Raw genomic sequence first — 12,891 nt, 5'->3', positions numbered from 1 at the left:
GATGAGGTAACTGAGATAATAGGTTCACTACCGAATGGCAAGGCACCTGGCCCGGATGGGTTTACCTCGGAATTTTACAAACAATATGCGGACATCCTCGCACCACACTTAGTGGATATGTATGGCACCTCATTTGAAAAGGCGGTGCTCCCCCCCACGCTACGCGAAGCCATGATTATCGCTCTCCTCAAACCATCTAAAGATCCGGAGGAGTGCGACTCGTACCGACCACTGTCACTAATAAACGTGGATTCGAAAATCCTTGCGAAACTTATAGCCAAGCGGCTGTCGCCTCTGATGACCAGTTTGGTCCTGCCGGACCAATCTGGCTTCGTGCCCTCCAGATAAACCACGCATAACACTAGGACTCTCTTTGCACTCTCGCACTACCTACAGCCCTCGGTCAAAGCGGTGGCGGCCATGCTCGACGCGGCAAAGGCGTTTGACTCCATTGAATGGGGATATATGATCACCGTCCTAAATAGAATGGGGTTTCCTAAGCGATTTGTGCAGTGGGTCTCCCTGCTTTACACGCAACCACGTGCCAGGGTCAGAATCAATGGATACGTTTCGGATCAATTTGCAATTGAGCGAGGGACGAGGCAGGGCTGCCCGCTCTCGCCTCTATTATTCGCATTAGCACTGGAACCTCTGGCCTGTCTGATACGGCAGAACTACAGAGATTCGGCTCTACACTTCATAGCCAGGCCGCTTCACATATCATTGTATGCGGACGACATGTTACTGTATGTCCGTGACCCTGAGACTCACTTGAACGCCCTACTCCGGGAATACATCAGATTCGGGGGACACTCGGGTCTAGCTATAAATTGGTCCAAATCCTCTATAATACCCCTCACTGACACCACCTCCCCCTTCGTAGTGGATTTCCCGCTAGAGTGGCAACAGGACCCGATCAGATACCTAGGGGTCATGTACCATAGAGATCCAGAAGAGGTGCTAAGGGCGAACTACGGTGTGGTGCTCTCGAAACTGGAGGACAGTATCAAGCGCTGGATACATCTGCCCCTCTCACTGGCCGACAGGATAGCGGTTGTTAAAATGAACGTACTGCCCAAACTACTATACCTGTTTAACAACATTCCAATCACACCGCCGCAGGCTATATTCCGTTGAATAAACTCCCTGGTGAGGACCCTGATTTGGGCGGGCAAACAGGCCCGTGTGGATCTGCGGACTCTTACACTTCCACTTGCGCAGGGCGGTTTCAGTGTGCCTGATTTCCTCCTATACTACCTATGCGCGCAGGCGCAATACGGGGCGTATTGGTACCATGCGGTTCCATACCTCGCCCATGCAGCTATAGAGGAGAGCAATGCGCATCCTGTTCCCCTCACAGCAATAATCTCACATACCCGCCCCCCGCTACATGCTAGGGATATTAACACGGTGGACACTATGGTCAAAGCTTGGCACAGACTGGGGCAACTGGCTCATAAGACCCCACTGTATGCGCCGGCCATGATGCTACACCACCATCAGGAGCTGTCAGTCACTGGGGAGTGTCGGAATGTCCCTACTGAACAGAGATGGTATTGATAGGATGGGGGACGTGTTTCAGGGAGGCGAATTCGTAGGCCTCGACAAACTGGGATATGTTCAGAACCAAACATCCATGTTTCGCTTTACATATTTCAGACTCACTAGAGCCTTGAGGGAACACTACCCAACGTTCCCTGCGGAACCAGAATGCCTTGCACCACTGCAATTATTGATCACAACTAACGATTTCTCACACCTGGTGTCTAGACTTTATTCAGCTGCACAATCAGAACTAGCTGGACACGAGTTGAAGGCAAAGGGGCGGTGGGATGCACTACTTGACACACCATTGACAGATGAAGAATGGGCTAGCACCTGCGCCCTGACAGATACTTACACCCAACGGCAATCTGAGGATTATTCACTTTAAATTCCTTCACCAAATTTATTACACACCGGCGAAACTGCTTAGATTCGGGTTACAGGAGGATGACAGATGTAAAAGGTGTAACAGGGAGGGAGCGGACTTTGCGCATTTGGCATGGGACTGCGCCAAGGTAGAGAGTTACTGGGTGGAGGTTACTACCACATTGTCTGTTATTCTGGAGGAGGAGGTACACTGTACACCCAAAGTCTGCTTGCTGGGAATAGTACCACAGTTCAGGGCTTTGAAGCGCAAGTTCTGTGCAGTAGCATTATTGTTGGCTAAGAGGCAAGTGGCACAATGCTGGCACAGTCGCAAGGTGCCGAAGGTAAAAACATGGTTGCATGACATGTCCATCTGCCGAGACAAACTACAAACTTATGAAGAATTATTACCGGCAAAGGCCAGACCAAAAAGTATTTAGGGTTATTTGGAGGAATATCTTGCTTCCCTACAGGATAATGAGGAAATTCGACCCTTGGATTGAATGGATTGGACGAATGGATGGGTAACCACAGGTGCATGTGCAGGATGGCGGCGGGAATTGGGGGGAACTATAACTGCCATTACAACTGAAATGTAGCACGTGAGGGTTACACTGTACGGTCTAAGTTGGGGAATGTTGTTCTATTGTTCTTGTTATAAAATGAGAAAATGTAAGACTCATTTCTGTTACCAGCTATTAGCCATACATACGATACACAACAGGGTTCTGCATCATACTGTAGAGGTGTTCATATGGAACAGTCATTTACAATGTTGGTTAATGGTATTAACGTAGCGAGCCGGCCCCAGGGTTGTAGGCTCATGCTGTGTCAACTGCTTTGTGATTAATAAAGGTCTTACACAAAAAAAAAAAAAAAAAACCTCACACTTGTATCCAGTAGCCAGAAAAAACAACAAACAATTCAGTGCATAGGACTATAAATGAAGATGCTATGCAGGAGAAGAGCTTGAATATTTGAAGTCCGACATCTCAGGCACACGCCTTTCTTCAATTTGCACACAAAAAGTGAGTGTCACAAAACCTATTCAATTAACTGTGGAAGAGAAATTTGTTTAGCCACACACTAGGCGACAGCTACAATTAATGACTATGTACCTATCGAACGGAGATTAGGTGCATCTGGAAAATTCCCCAAGACTGCCAAAGTTTTCTAAACATGGATTGGTCACTGACTTCCATCATCATCATTCATAGAGCTTAAAACCTAATGACTTTAGGGGTGGACAAGTCCTAATCTCCTTGAATCTTACATTACTTGATGATCATAATAAAATACCTCTCCACCATGGTTTGTTGTGAAGCACATCAGCACTAAGAACGTGGCACAGATGAACTACAGAAAATGGCAAATAAGGAATATGAGCAAACCCAATTTCGCCCATAAGTGCTATATAATTCATTTGTTTCCTTACTTGTTTTCCAAGGAAGCACATATGGCAGAGACTTTGGAGCCCGGATGGTAGAGCAGAGATTGCTTTTTTGCTCCAATAGCGTATTCGGTCCAGTGCTAAAAAACAATAAGAAAGTAAATTAAGTTTAAAGAACTAAACTAAATCCAAATAAGCCAGGTTGCATCTGCAGCCACTCAATATTGAAGTTTCTCAATGAATATGAAAACGTTTAACAGAAAACAGTTCACACCTTTGATACACATTTCACCCAATACAATTCAGCACCTGCTGTGACTGAGAAGGAGTAGTTTCTGTCCTGTAACTCCAGTTCTGTAGTAGGGGTATCTCTGTTATAGTCATAATCTAGTGAATAGTCCCGCCCATGTGCGTGGACCTAGGAGCAATCAAAAATAATCTCTTAAAGTGTCGAAAAAATGCAGAACTGCACAGACACTCAAGAGAGAATTTAAAGACAGATAATGCAGCCTATAACAAGGCTACACTGTCCAGTACTTCAACTAGAAATTCCACCAAAAATCCACAAACAGCAAAGTCTGTCCAGATTTCCTTTGCCTTAGCAGCAAAAACCCTCTGGACTGAAATGGAGGAAGACCTGGACAGACAAGCCCCATAGGCTGCCATTATGTGGCTCAAAACAGGATACTGTGCCTTTAAAAGAACTTTCCAGAACTTCACAGTATCCTAGAATGCACTGCAGGTCCCTTTTACTTTCAGTTCTTTTTGAGGTCGTAACACGCTAGACCTGTAGCATTCCTTACATGAATATCTCTCCACCGGGGAGGAGGGCGGGCGCCTATGACTATAACAGAGATACCCCTACTACAGAGCTGGAGTTACAGGACAGAAACTACTCCTTCTGTAGTAGGGGATCTCTGTGTATAGTCATAATCTAGTGAATAGAATGGCAAGCCCATCCCCACACCAAAGCGGCGGTGGAGAAAAGAAATCAACACCACTATTGTGCGAACAAATTCCACAGCGAAGCCTGGCCAACCTAAGCATCTGCCCTGGCATCAGTGTCCAGACAGTAATGCTTAGCAAAGGTATGAACCGACCTCCATGTGGCGGCCTTGCAAATTTCTGCAATAGGAACATTACGGAGCAAAGCCGTCGTGGCAGCTTTGCTCCTGGTGGAATGAGCCTTAGGTTTACCTCCTACGGTCTTATTAGCTTTCTGGTAACACAATTGTATGCAGGACACAATCCACCTAGAGATGGACTGCTTAGAGGTCGCAAGACCCGTTCTGACTGATCCATAATTGATGAACAATTGGTCTGACCTACAAATATCTTTGGTCTTATCCAGATAAAATTTCAATACCCTCCTAACAGCCAGGGAATGTAAGGACCTTTCAGCTGGAGATGAAGGATTCTGAAAAAACGTAGGCAAAGTTATAGTCTGGTTGACATGAAAATCAGAAAGAACCGTGGGAAGAAATTTAGGGTGAGTACGCATAACAACCTTAGCAGCATGAAATACAGTATAAGGTTCTTGGCAACACAACGCCTGAATTTCACTCACCCTGCGGGCCGATGTAATGGCCACGAGGAACGCCGCCTTCCAGGACAGGTGCTGCAACGAAGCTTTAAAAATAGGTTCAAAAGGCTCCTTCAATCTGGACAGCACCACATTCAATTCACATGAAGGCGAAGGAAGCCTGACAGGAGGGAACACTTTCTTCAAGCCTTCCAAAAAGTCTTTGATCACAGGGATCTGGAAGAAGGAAGTCTGTGAAGGGCATTTCCTGTAGGCAGTCAAAGCAGCGAGATGTACCTTAATGGAATGAACGTTAAGGCCAGACCGCGCCAAATGTAGAAGATAAGGAAGGATGACATCTTCCTTGCACATCGTCGGAACAAAGTTCTTGGACGCACACCAGATACAAAACCTCTTCCACTTGTAAGCATAGGATGTCCGAGTGGAAGGTCGCTTAGACTCCTTTAGTATGTCCATGCAATCTTCGGGCAGATTCAAGTGGCCATATTGCACTCTCTCAGGAGCCATGCCGCCAAACTCAAAGACGAGAGGTTGGAGTGAAACATCTGCCCCCGAACTTCGTGAGAAGGTCTGGCCTGCACGGCAGCCGTATGTGCAGTAGGAGAGACTGGTGAAGCAGGTCCGTGAACCACCACTGCCTGGGCCATTCCGGGGCAATTAGGATCATCCGTGCCCTGGACTGGGACAGCTTGATGAGCACCGCTGGAATCAGGGGAATGGGTGGAAAAGCGTACACAAAGCTGTTCGACCAGTTGATCCATAGCGCATTCCCCAGCGTCCCTTGCTGGTAGTACCCGGAGGCAAAGTCTCTGCATTTGCTGTTTTCAGCGGTGGTGAACAGATCTACGTCTGGAGTCCCCCACCTTTCGAAGACTTCTCCTAGTACTTCGTCGTTTATGACCCATTCGTGGTTTTCCTGAATCAGTCTGCTCAGTGCGTCTGCCTTAACATTCTGCACACCTGGTAGATGGGTAGCCGTTATCGTCAATCCTCTGGCCGGAAGCCAGTGCCAGATCGTCTGTGCCTCCAGAGAAAGGGTGCGCGATCTCGAGCCCCCCTGCTTGTTGAGGTAATACATCGTGGTCGTATTGTCCGTCTGTACAAGCAGAGAGCTGGTCTGGAAGGACGGATGAAAGGCCTTCAGTGCCAAGTGAACAGCTCTGAGTTCCAGGAAATTGATGCAATACGTGGACTCCATTGTAGACCACGTTCCTCTAATCTGTAAGTCTCCCGAATGCGCTCCCCATCCGTGGAGAGAGGCATCCGTCACGATAGTCTGAGTAGGAATGTCCTTGTGGAAGGGAACCCCTCTGAGGAGATTCTCCGCTGAACACCACCACTTCAGAGACTTAAGAGCATGCAGAGACAGTCGTATCTTGTCGTCCCAAGACCCTTTCCTCTGGTCCCATTGGTCCTCCAAGCACTCCTGCAGAGGTCTCATGTGTAGTCGTGCATGAGGAGTGAGGAAGATACAAGAGGCCATCGACCCAAGTAGAGAAGACACCGTCCTCACTGTTGTAGATGGAGCGGTCATAAGAGCCTGAGCCTTCCGAAGGATCGATCGCGGTCGCTCCTCCGAAGGAGACACGATTGCTGACAGCGTATTGATGGTGGCTCTCAAGTACTGAATGCACTGGACCGGGATCGGGACAGACTTGGACATGTTGATGTGTAACCGCAATTTATTCAAGAGAACGCATGTCTTCTGGAAGTGCGCTTGAGCTTCCGAGAAGGAGGACTTAATCAACCAATCGTCCAGGTACGGGTAGATAAACACCTTGTTCTTCCTGAGGTGTGCTGCTACCACTGCCATGCACTTCGAGAAGGTTCTGGGCGCAGACTTCAGCCCGAATGGCAGTACTGTGTACTGATAATGATTGGTGCAGACTTTAAATCGCAGAAACTTCCTGTGTTTGCACGCGATGGGCACATGGAAGTACGCATCCTGTAGGTCTATTGCACAAAGCCAGTCTCCCTGTTGCAACTGAGGATAAATCTGATGCAACAACAGCATGCAAAACATTTCTCTGCGAATCCACTTGTTTGCCTGCAGCAAGTCCAGAATGGGCCTGAACTCGTTCTTGTCCTTCTTGCGAACCAGGAAGAACCGGGGGTACAGACCTCTTCCTCTCTGAGACAGAGGTACGTCTTCTATCGCCCTTTTCCTTACCAAGATATAGGCCTCCGCCTGGAGCTCGCGCAGTTGATACTGCGAGCTGACCGGAGGGATCGCTGGAGGAGGGCTGATGAACCGAAGACTGTATCCATTGCAAACAATATTCAGCACCCACCTGTCCGGAGTAATTTTTCTCCACTCTGCCAGAAAAATTGAACGCTTCCCCCCCCCCACCGGAGCGGGTAACGGATGAAGGGGAAGTAACCGCTCAGGGTCGAGACCCAGCCGGGCCCTTTTTCCGTGGTAGAGGACTGTAGTCCCCCTCTACCCTTCTGTCGTTTCTGGAAGGGTCTCCGGAACTGCTGCTGTTGTTGCTGCTGCTGCTGTCCCGAAGACTGCCCCCGTCCTCTTCCTTGCGCGCCGTAGCGTCTTTGGAACGGCCGGTAGGACTTCTCTTTGGGCTTCTCCAAGCCCACAGCCGTAAGGGTCTCCGCCTCCGCCTTCATGCGGGCCATTTCATCATCTGTGTGTTTTCCAAATAAGGTATCGCCGGAAAAGGGCAGGTTGGCCACCCGCTGCTGGGCCTCCGGCTTGAGTGGCGTGAGCCAGAGCCAGGCATGTCGCCGTTGGTTGATTCCATGGCAGTAACCATGGGCAGCCAACAAGGAGGCATCCGCAGACGCGCTGATGACCTGATTGGACACCAGCATCCCTTCCTTGAGGAGCTTTTGGAAGTCCTCTCTTGTCTCTCGGTAGCAGTTCCACGAACTGTTGCAGGGAGTCCCACAGTGCCCGGTCATAACGTCCCAGCAGAGCTGTATCGCTGGACGCCTTCATGGCTGTGGAAGCGGTCCCACACGTTTTCCTTCCAGCCGAGTCGATCCATCGACTTTTATCTGGCGGCACAGTGGATGACGGGGAGGTAGAGTGTAATTTCCTGGCCGCCGTCACTATCACCGAGTTCGGCACCGGATCTACTCTCAGAAAGGCAGGGTCCGAATCCGGGGCCCTGTACTTCTTTAGAAGTCGGGAGGGAGAGGCCTTCACCACCGCTGGTGTGAGGAATAGCTCCTCTGCAGGTTCCTTCAATCCAGGTACTAGTGGCAGGAGGGGGCGAGACAAATGCTTCTTATGAAGCGTCTCGAATATCACTGATGTCGAAGGTGTAGGTGCCGTCACCGCGATACTCAACTTCGCAGCCCCCCTCAGGAGGACCTCCTGGAAAGTGGCAATGTCATCCACTGGAGAAACCCTGGTCTCAGGGGAGTCCGATAAGGTCGGCGAGTAGGAATGGGTCCTGAAAGAGTCCGTGCGGGACCTAGACCCCCGCCTCCTATGGCGACGCCTTGATCTGGTGGAGGATCTATGACGACTCCTTGATCTTCCTCACCGTCCGGAGCGTGAACGTGACCTCCTCGGCCGAGGATTATCAACCGGGTCCACCGGAACGGGTGACTTGGGCTTGGACGGGGGCCTTCGGTCTAGGTGTACCCTTAGGAGGCGTCGGAAGAATAGGCAACGAAGTCGACCTTGGCGGAACCGGAGGTGGCTTCCCTGGCAACCCTGACCCAGGTTGCGGTGGAGGCAACGGAGGAGGAGTAGGCTTCCTCGGAGGGGGACCCCTCGGTAACGGAGGAGGGGGAAGTCACCTTCCCCGACGGGGTATACACCTCGGAATACACCGAGTGAGGCGAACCCCCTTCTCTACCAGCCTGGGACGTAGGCGAACCTCCCACGGCGTCAGGTCTCCTTCCACCTCTTAGACGTCAAAGAACGGCGACCAGACTGCGAGCGTCGGTCCCTTGACGTCGTGCGTCTCTTCCTCGGCGCCGACGCCTCCGCCTCGACAGCGACCTTCTGCGCCTCGACAGCGACCTTATGCGCCTCGACGGCGACCTTCTGTGCCTTGACGGCGACCTTCTGTGCCTCGACGGCGACCTTCTGTGCCTCGACGGCGACCTTCTGTGCCTCGACGGCGACCTTCTGTGCCTCGACGGCGACCTTCCGTGCCTCGACGGCGACCTGTGTCTCGACGGCGACTTGTGCCTCGACGGCGACCTGTGCCTCGACGGCGACCTGTGCCTCGACGGCACTCTGGGATTCTGGGATACTGTGAAGTTCTGGAAAGTTCTCTTAAAGGCACAGTATCCTGTTTTGAGCCACATAATGGCAGCCTATGGGGCTTGTCTGTCCAGGTCTTCCTCTCTATCATTCCAGAGGGTTTTTGCTGCTAAGGCAAAGGAAATCTGGACAGACTTTGCTGTTGGTGGATTTTTGGTGGAATTTCTAGTTGAAGTACTGGACAGTGTAGCCTGGTTATAGGCTGCATTATCTGTCTTTAAATTCTCTTAAGTGTCTGTGCAGTTCTGCATTTTTTCAACACTTTATATTATTTTTGATTGCTCTGGGGTCCACGCACATGGGCGGGACTATTCACTAGATTATGACTATAACAGAGATACCCCTACTACAGAAGCTGTATATTAAAACAAATTGTTAAACACGCATGTGTGTGCGCGCGTACACAATTTACATTAGTATGCCCCGCCTATTAAATGTTTGTCATATGTTTCAAGCTTGCATTTCAGAGAAAACAGTTCCAACTGTAAATTATTTGTCATAATTGCGGAATGAAATTAAATATTTAGCTTTCCAAAACAAATAAGATTACACAGCATGTAGTCATTCTTTCAGTGCTCATATAAGAAGGAATAGTTTCCTACCTGTAATCATATCTCTTAACGGAATCTCCAGTGAATTCATGAGAACTATAGTCCCGCACAAACAAGGGGACCTCCAAGCAGTTATTTCAATCAATCATTTGTAAAGCGCACTACATGCCCGGGAAGGTCTCAAGGTGCTGGGGTGGGTGGAGGGGGGGGGGGGGGGGGGGGGGCACTACTGAATAAACAGCCAGGTCTGGAGTACCCTCCTGAAGGTCAGCAGGTCTTGGGTCCGTTGTAGGCTTAGTGGGAGGGTGTTCCATGTCCATGAGAAGGATCTCCCACTGGTGGTTTCTCTTCGGATGCGCAGGACGGTGACGAGTGAGAGGTCGGTGAAGCGTAGCTGGCGGTTGTAGAAGGAGAGCAGTCTGTTGAGGTAGGCTGGGCCGGTCTTGTAGCGCCTTGTGTGCATGGGTGAGGAGCTTGAAGGATATACTCTTGTTGACGGGGAGCCAGTGGAGGTTTCTCAGGTGGAGGGTGATGTGGCCGTGGCGTGGTACGTAGAGGATCAGTCGTGCAGAGGCGTTTTGGATGCATTGTAGTTGTTCGATGAGCTTGGTCGGGGCTCCCGCGTAGAGGGCGCTTCAGTAGTAGAGTATGCTGCCGACGAGGGCCTGGGTGACTGCCTTTCTTGTGTCTGTCAGGATCCATCTGTAAATCTTGCGGAGCATGCGGACGGTGTTAAAGCAGGAGGAGTAGACGGCGTTGACTTGTTTGGTCATTGAGTGTTGAGTCGACGAGGATTCCCAGGTTGCGTGCGTGGTCAGTGGGTGTCGGGGATGCGCCCAGTGCCGTTGGCCACCAGGAGTCGTCCCAGGCTGAAGGATGCAGAGGATGAGGACCTACGTTTTGTCAGAGTTCAGTTTTAGACGGCTGGACTTCATTCAGTCGGCGACGGCCTTCATTCCTTCGAGGTTGGCTTTGGCAGTGATGGGGTCCTTGGTAGTTAGAGGCTCAGCTGAGTGTAGTCGGCGTAGGAGATTATGTTGAGGTTAGGCTACGTGTGCGAGCGGGGCCATGTAAATATTGAACAGCGTCGGGCTGAGGGAGGATCCCTGGGGTACGCCGCAGATCTCTGAGGCTTTAGAACAGAATGGGGGGGGGGGGGGGGGGGGGGGGGGGGTTGGGGGGGGAAAGCGGCGGACGCTATGGGTTCTGCCAGAGAGGGAGGAGGGGTCCAATCCAGAGCCTTGTCTCGGATCCCTGCGGCGTGGAGGCGTGAGCGTAGTGTGCGGTGGCAGACGGTGTCGAAGGCCGCAGAGAGGTCTAGGAGGATGAGTGCTGCGGTATCGCCGTTGTCCAGCAGGGTCCTGATGACATCAGTGGCGGCGATGAGGGCAGTCTCGGTGCTGTGATTGCTACGGAAACCTGGCAGGAAAGGGTTCAGGATTCTGTTTTATTTGAGGTATCGGGTTAGCTGTCTGTTGACTGTTTTCTCGATGACCTTGGCCGGGAAGGGGAGCAGAGAGATGGGCCGGACGTTCTTGAGGTCTCTTGTGTGAGAAGTTGGCCTGATATGCAGTGCTCACTATTCTAGTGATCACTATGTATCAGTCCAAACGACCCTTATTGATGATTAGTTGTAAGTCAACCTTATAGACCAGCTATCCTAGTAGCATGGACAAGAGCAGTCTTTAGGCTAAACTCTAGATGGCGTGTTAAGCCAGCTGTTATACCATCACATATACCCCTTGAACACCAAGTGAAAGGACACCACACAAGTTATGAAAATAAAAGGATATTTATTTATAACAAGTCTACCCTGATCTCTTTATGAGTCAGGGAGCTAAGCACATAACAAAACTCTTAAGAAAATACTTCAAGTTGCACAATTTACACAAATGCCCGAGGGGCACGAAAAACCATATACTACAAAAGTGGAATGCGAAATACTAGCAGGTAATTAACCAGAGGCTTCAGGATCGCTAGGACTACACTACTGAACCTTCAGGTTAGGAGCATGAGGCCTAGGGGGATCGGGGTGCTGAGTGTGCACTCTCACGCGGGATGCGGGACAATGTCTATGGATGCTAGATTTCGTAAAGTTAGTGTTATCGGACGAATCCGACTAGATAGGTTGAAAACGAAAAAGGATCTGGACACTTAGATAGCCAACCTATGTTGGTACACCAAAATACTCAAGTTACCTAGCCCAGGGACTGCGGCTGCATAGGGTTCAAAAGACGTCGGGAATCCTCGTTACAGTCTATGGAGCCTGAAAGAAGAAGTTGCTGGCAGGTGACCAGTGATGAAGTTCGATGTGATCCAAGCCTGGATCGAAGATGGAGACGACCTGAAAGCAGAGGGGACCAAGTTCTTAATCACTAGCCAGTGATCAAATGGGCACCAGGATGGCACCGGATGAAGTCACCTCGACCAGGTGGGTGGGCGACGCTGGGCTCTGCAGTCTCTTGGACCAGGAGGCGTTGTCGGCGACCAGGATGGAGGTGCGAGCTGTCCCACGAAGGTATCTGCTGTCGGCGATGCTGGACCCAGGATTGGAGCAACAAGCCTTGGCAAAGTCAAGCCCACGCAGTGGACTCAAGATGGCGTCTGGAGTGGACCAGGAGGGTCCGGGGTGCTCCTCTGTTGGAGGGGAGCAAGGGCCAGTCTGGAGCAACCAGACCAGCGATGGAAGTGTCGTGGTTAGTCGTCAGGAGGGCCACAAGCCAGCAGGCAAGTAGCCGGACAACGCGGTGAGCAGCAAAGAGCAGAAGGGCCCCACGCCGATCTCGTGGATGCTGGGAGGCTGGACTTCGGTGCTGGAGCTGCTCAGGGTTAGGGCTTCTCAAACTCCAAAGCACTCACTCGAGGATCCCTTGGCGGTCGTGCTGGATAAGCGTCGTGCAGTTCTGAAGATGGCCGGTCCCTCGAGGTCTTGTCACACCCACGAATCTCAGCTGGGCTGATGATGTAGGTAGAGGTCAGAGGTGCCAGGGAATCCGGGTCTCGTCGAGCTGGGCAGTCTTGATCCGGAGGATGGACTTGCAGCAAACCGCATGCGCTTAGATGGTGCCCGCTGGTGCAGGGTGGCTACTCCTTAGCCACAAGGGAGAGTCTTCAGAAAGGTTCAAGAGTTCTTTCGTGGAAAGTCATCAAGATTCAGAATTATCTAGTTTGGGAAGGGGGCCCGCTCCTACCTTTATACTAAAGAAAGGGGCTGGCACGCGACTAGGTCCTGCCCATGGGTGGGACCAGGAGGGGGGTG

At 50.9% G+C, this 12,891-nt stretch overlaps 1 protein-coding gene across 3 annotated transcripts in view; it reads right to left on the bottom strand.

The window, feature by feature from the left end:
- LOC147748976 (gametocyte-specific factor 1-like) overlaps positions 1-12,891 on the bottom strand; it is a 657,206-nt gene that overhangs the window by 254,563 nt on the left and 389,752 nt on the right. For all 3 annotated transcript variants that reach the window (XM_086964771.1, XM_086964760.1, XM_086964780.1), the window contains one exon: positions 3,347-3,441. In XM_086964771.1, coding sequence (XP_086820897.1) covers positions 3,347-3,441 — 95 coding nt within the window. The remainder of the gene's footprint in view (positions 1-3,346; positions 3,442-12,891) is intronic.

The sequence above is a fragment of the Lissotriton vulgaris genome, chromosome 1_1 (genome assembly GCF_964263255.1).
Source record: "Lissotriton vulgaris chromosome 1_1, aLisVul1.2, whole genome shotgun sequence".
Taxonomy (NCBI): domain Eukaryota; kingdom Metazoa; phylum Chordata; class Amphibia; order Caudata; family Salamandridae; genus Lissotriton; species Lissotriton vulgaris.
The sequence above is the reverse complement of the archived record's forward strand: the minus strand, read 5'-3'. Positions and strand labels throughout refer to the sequence as shown.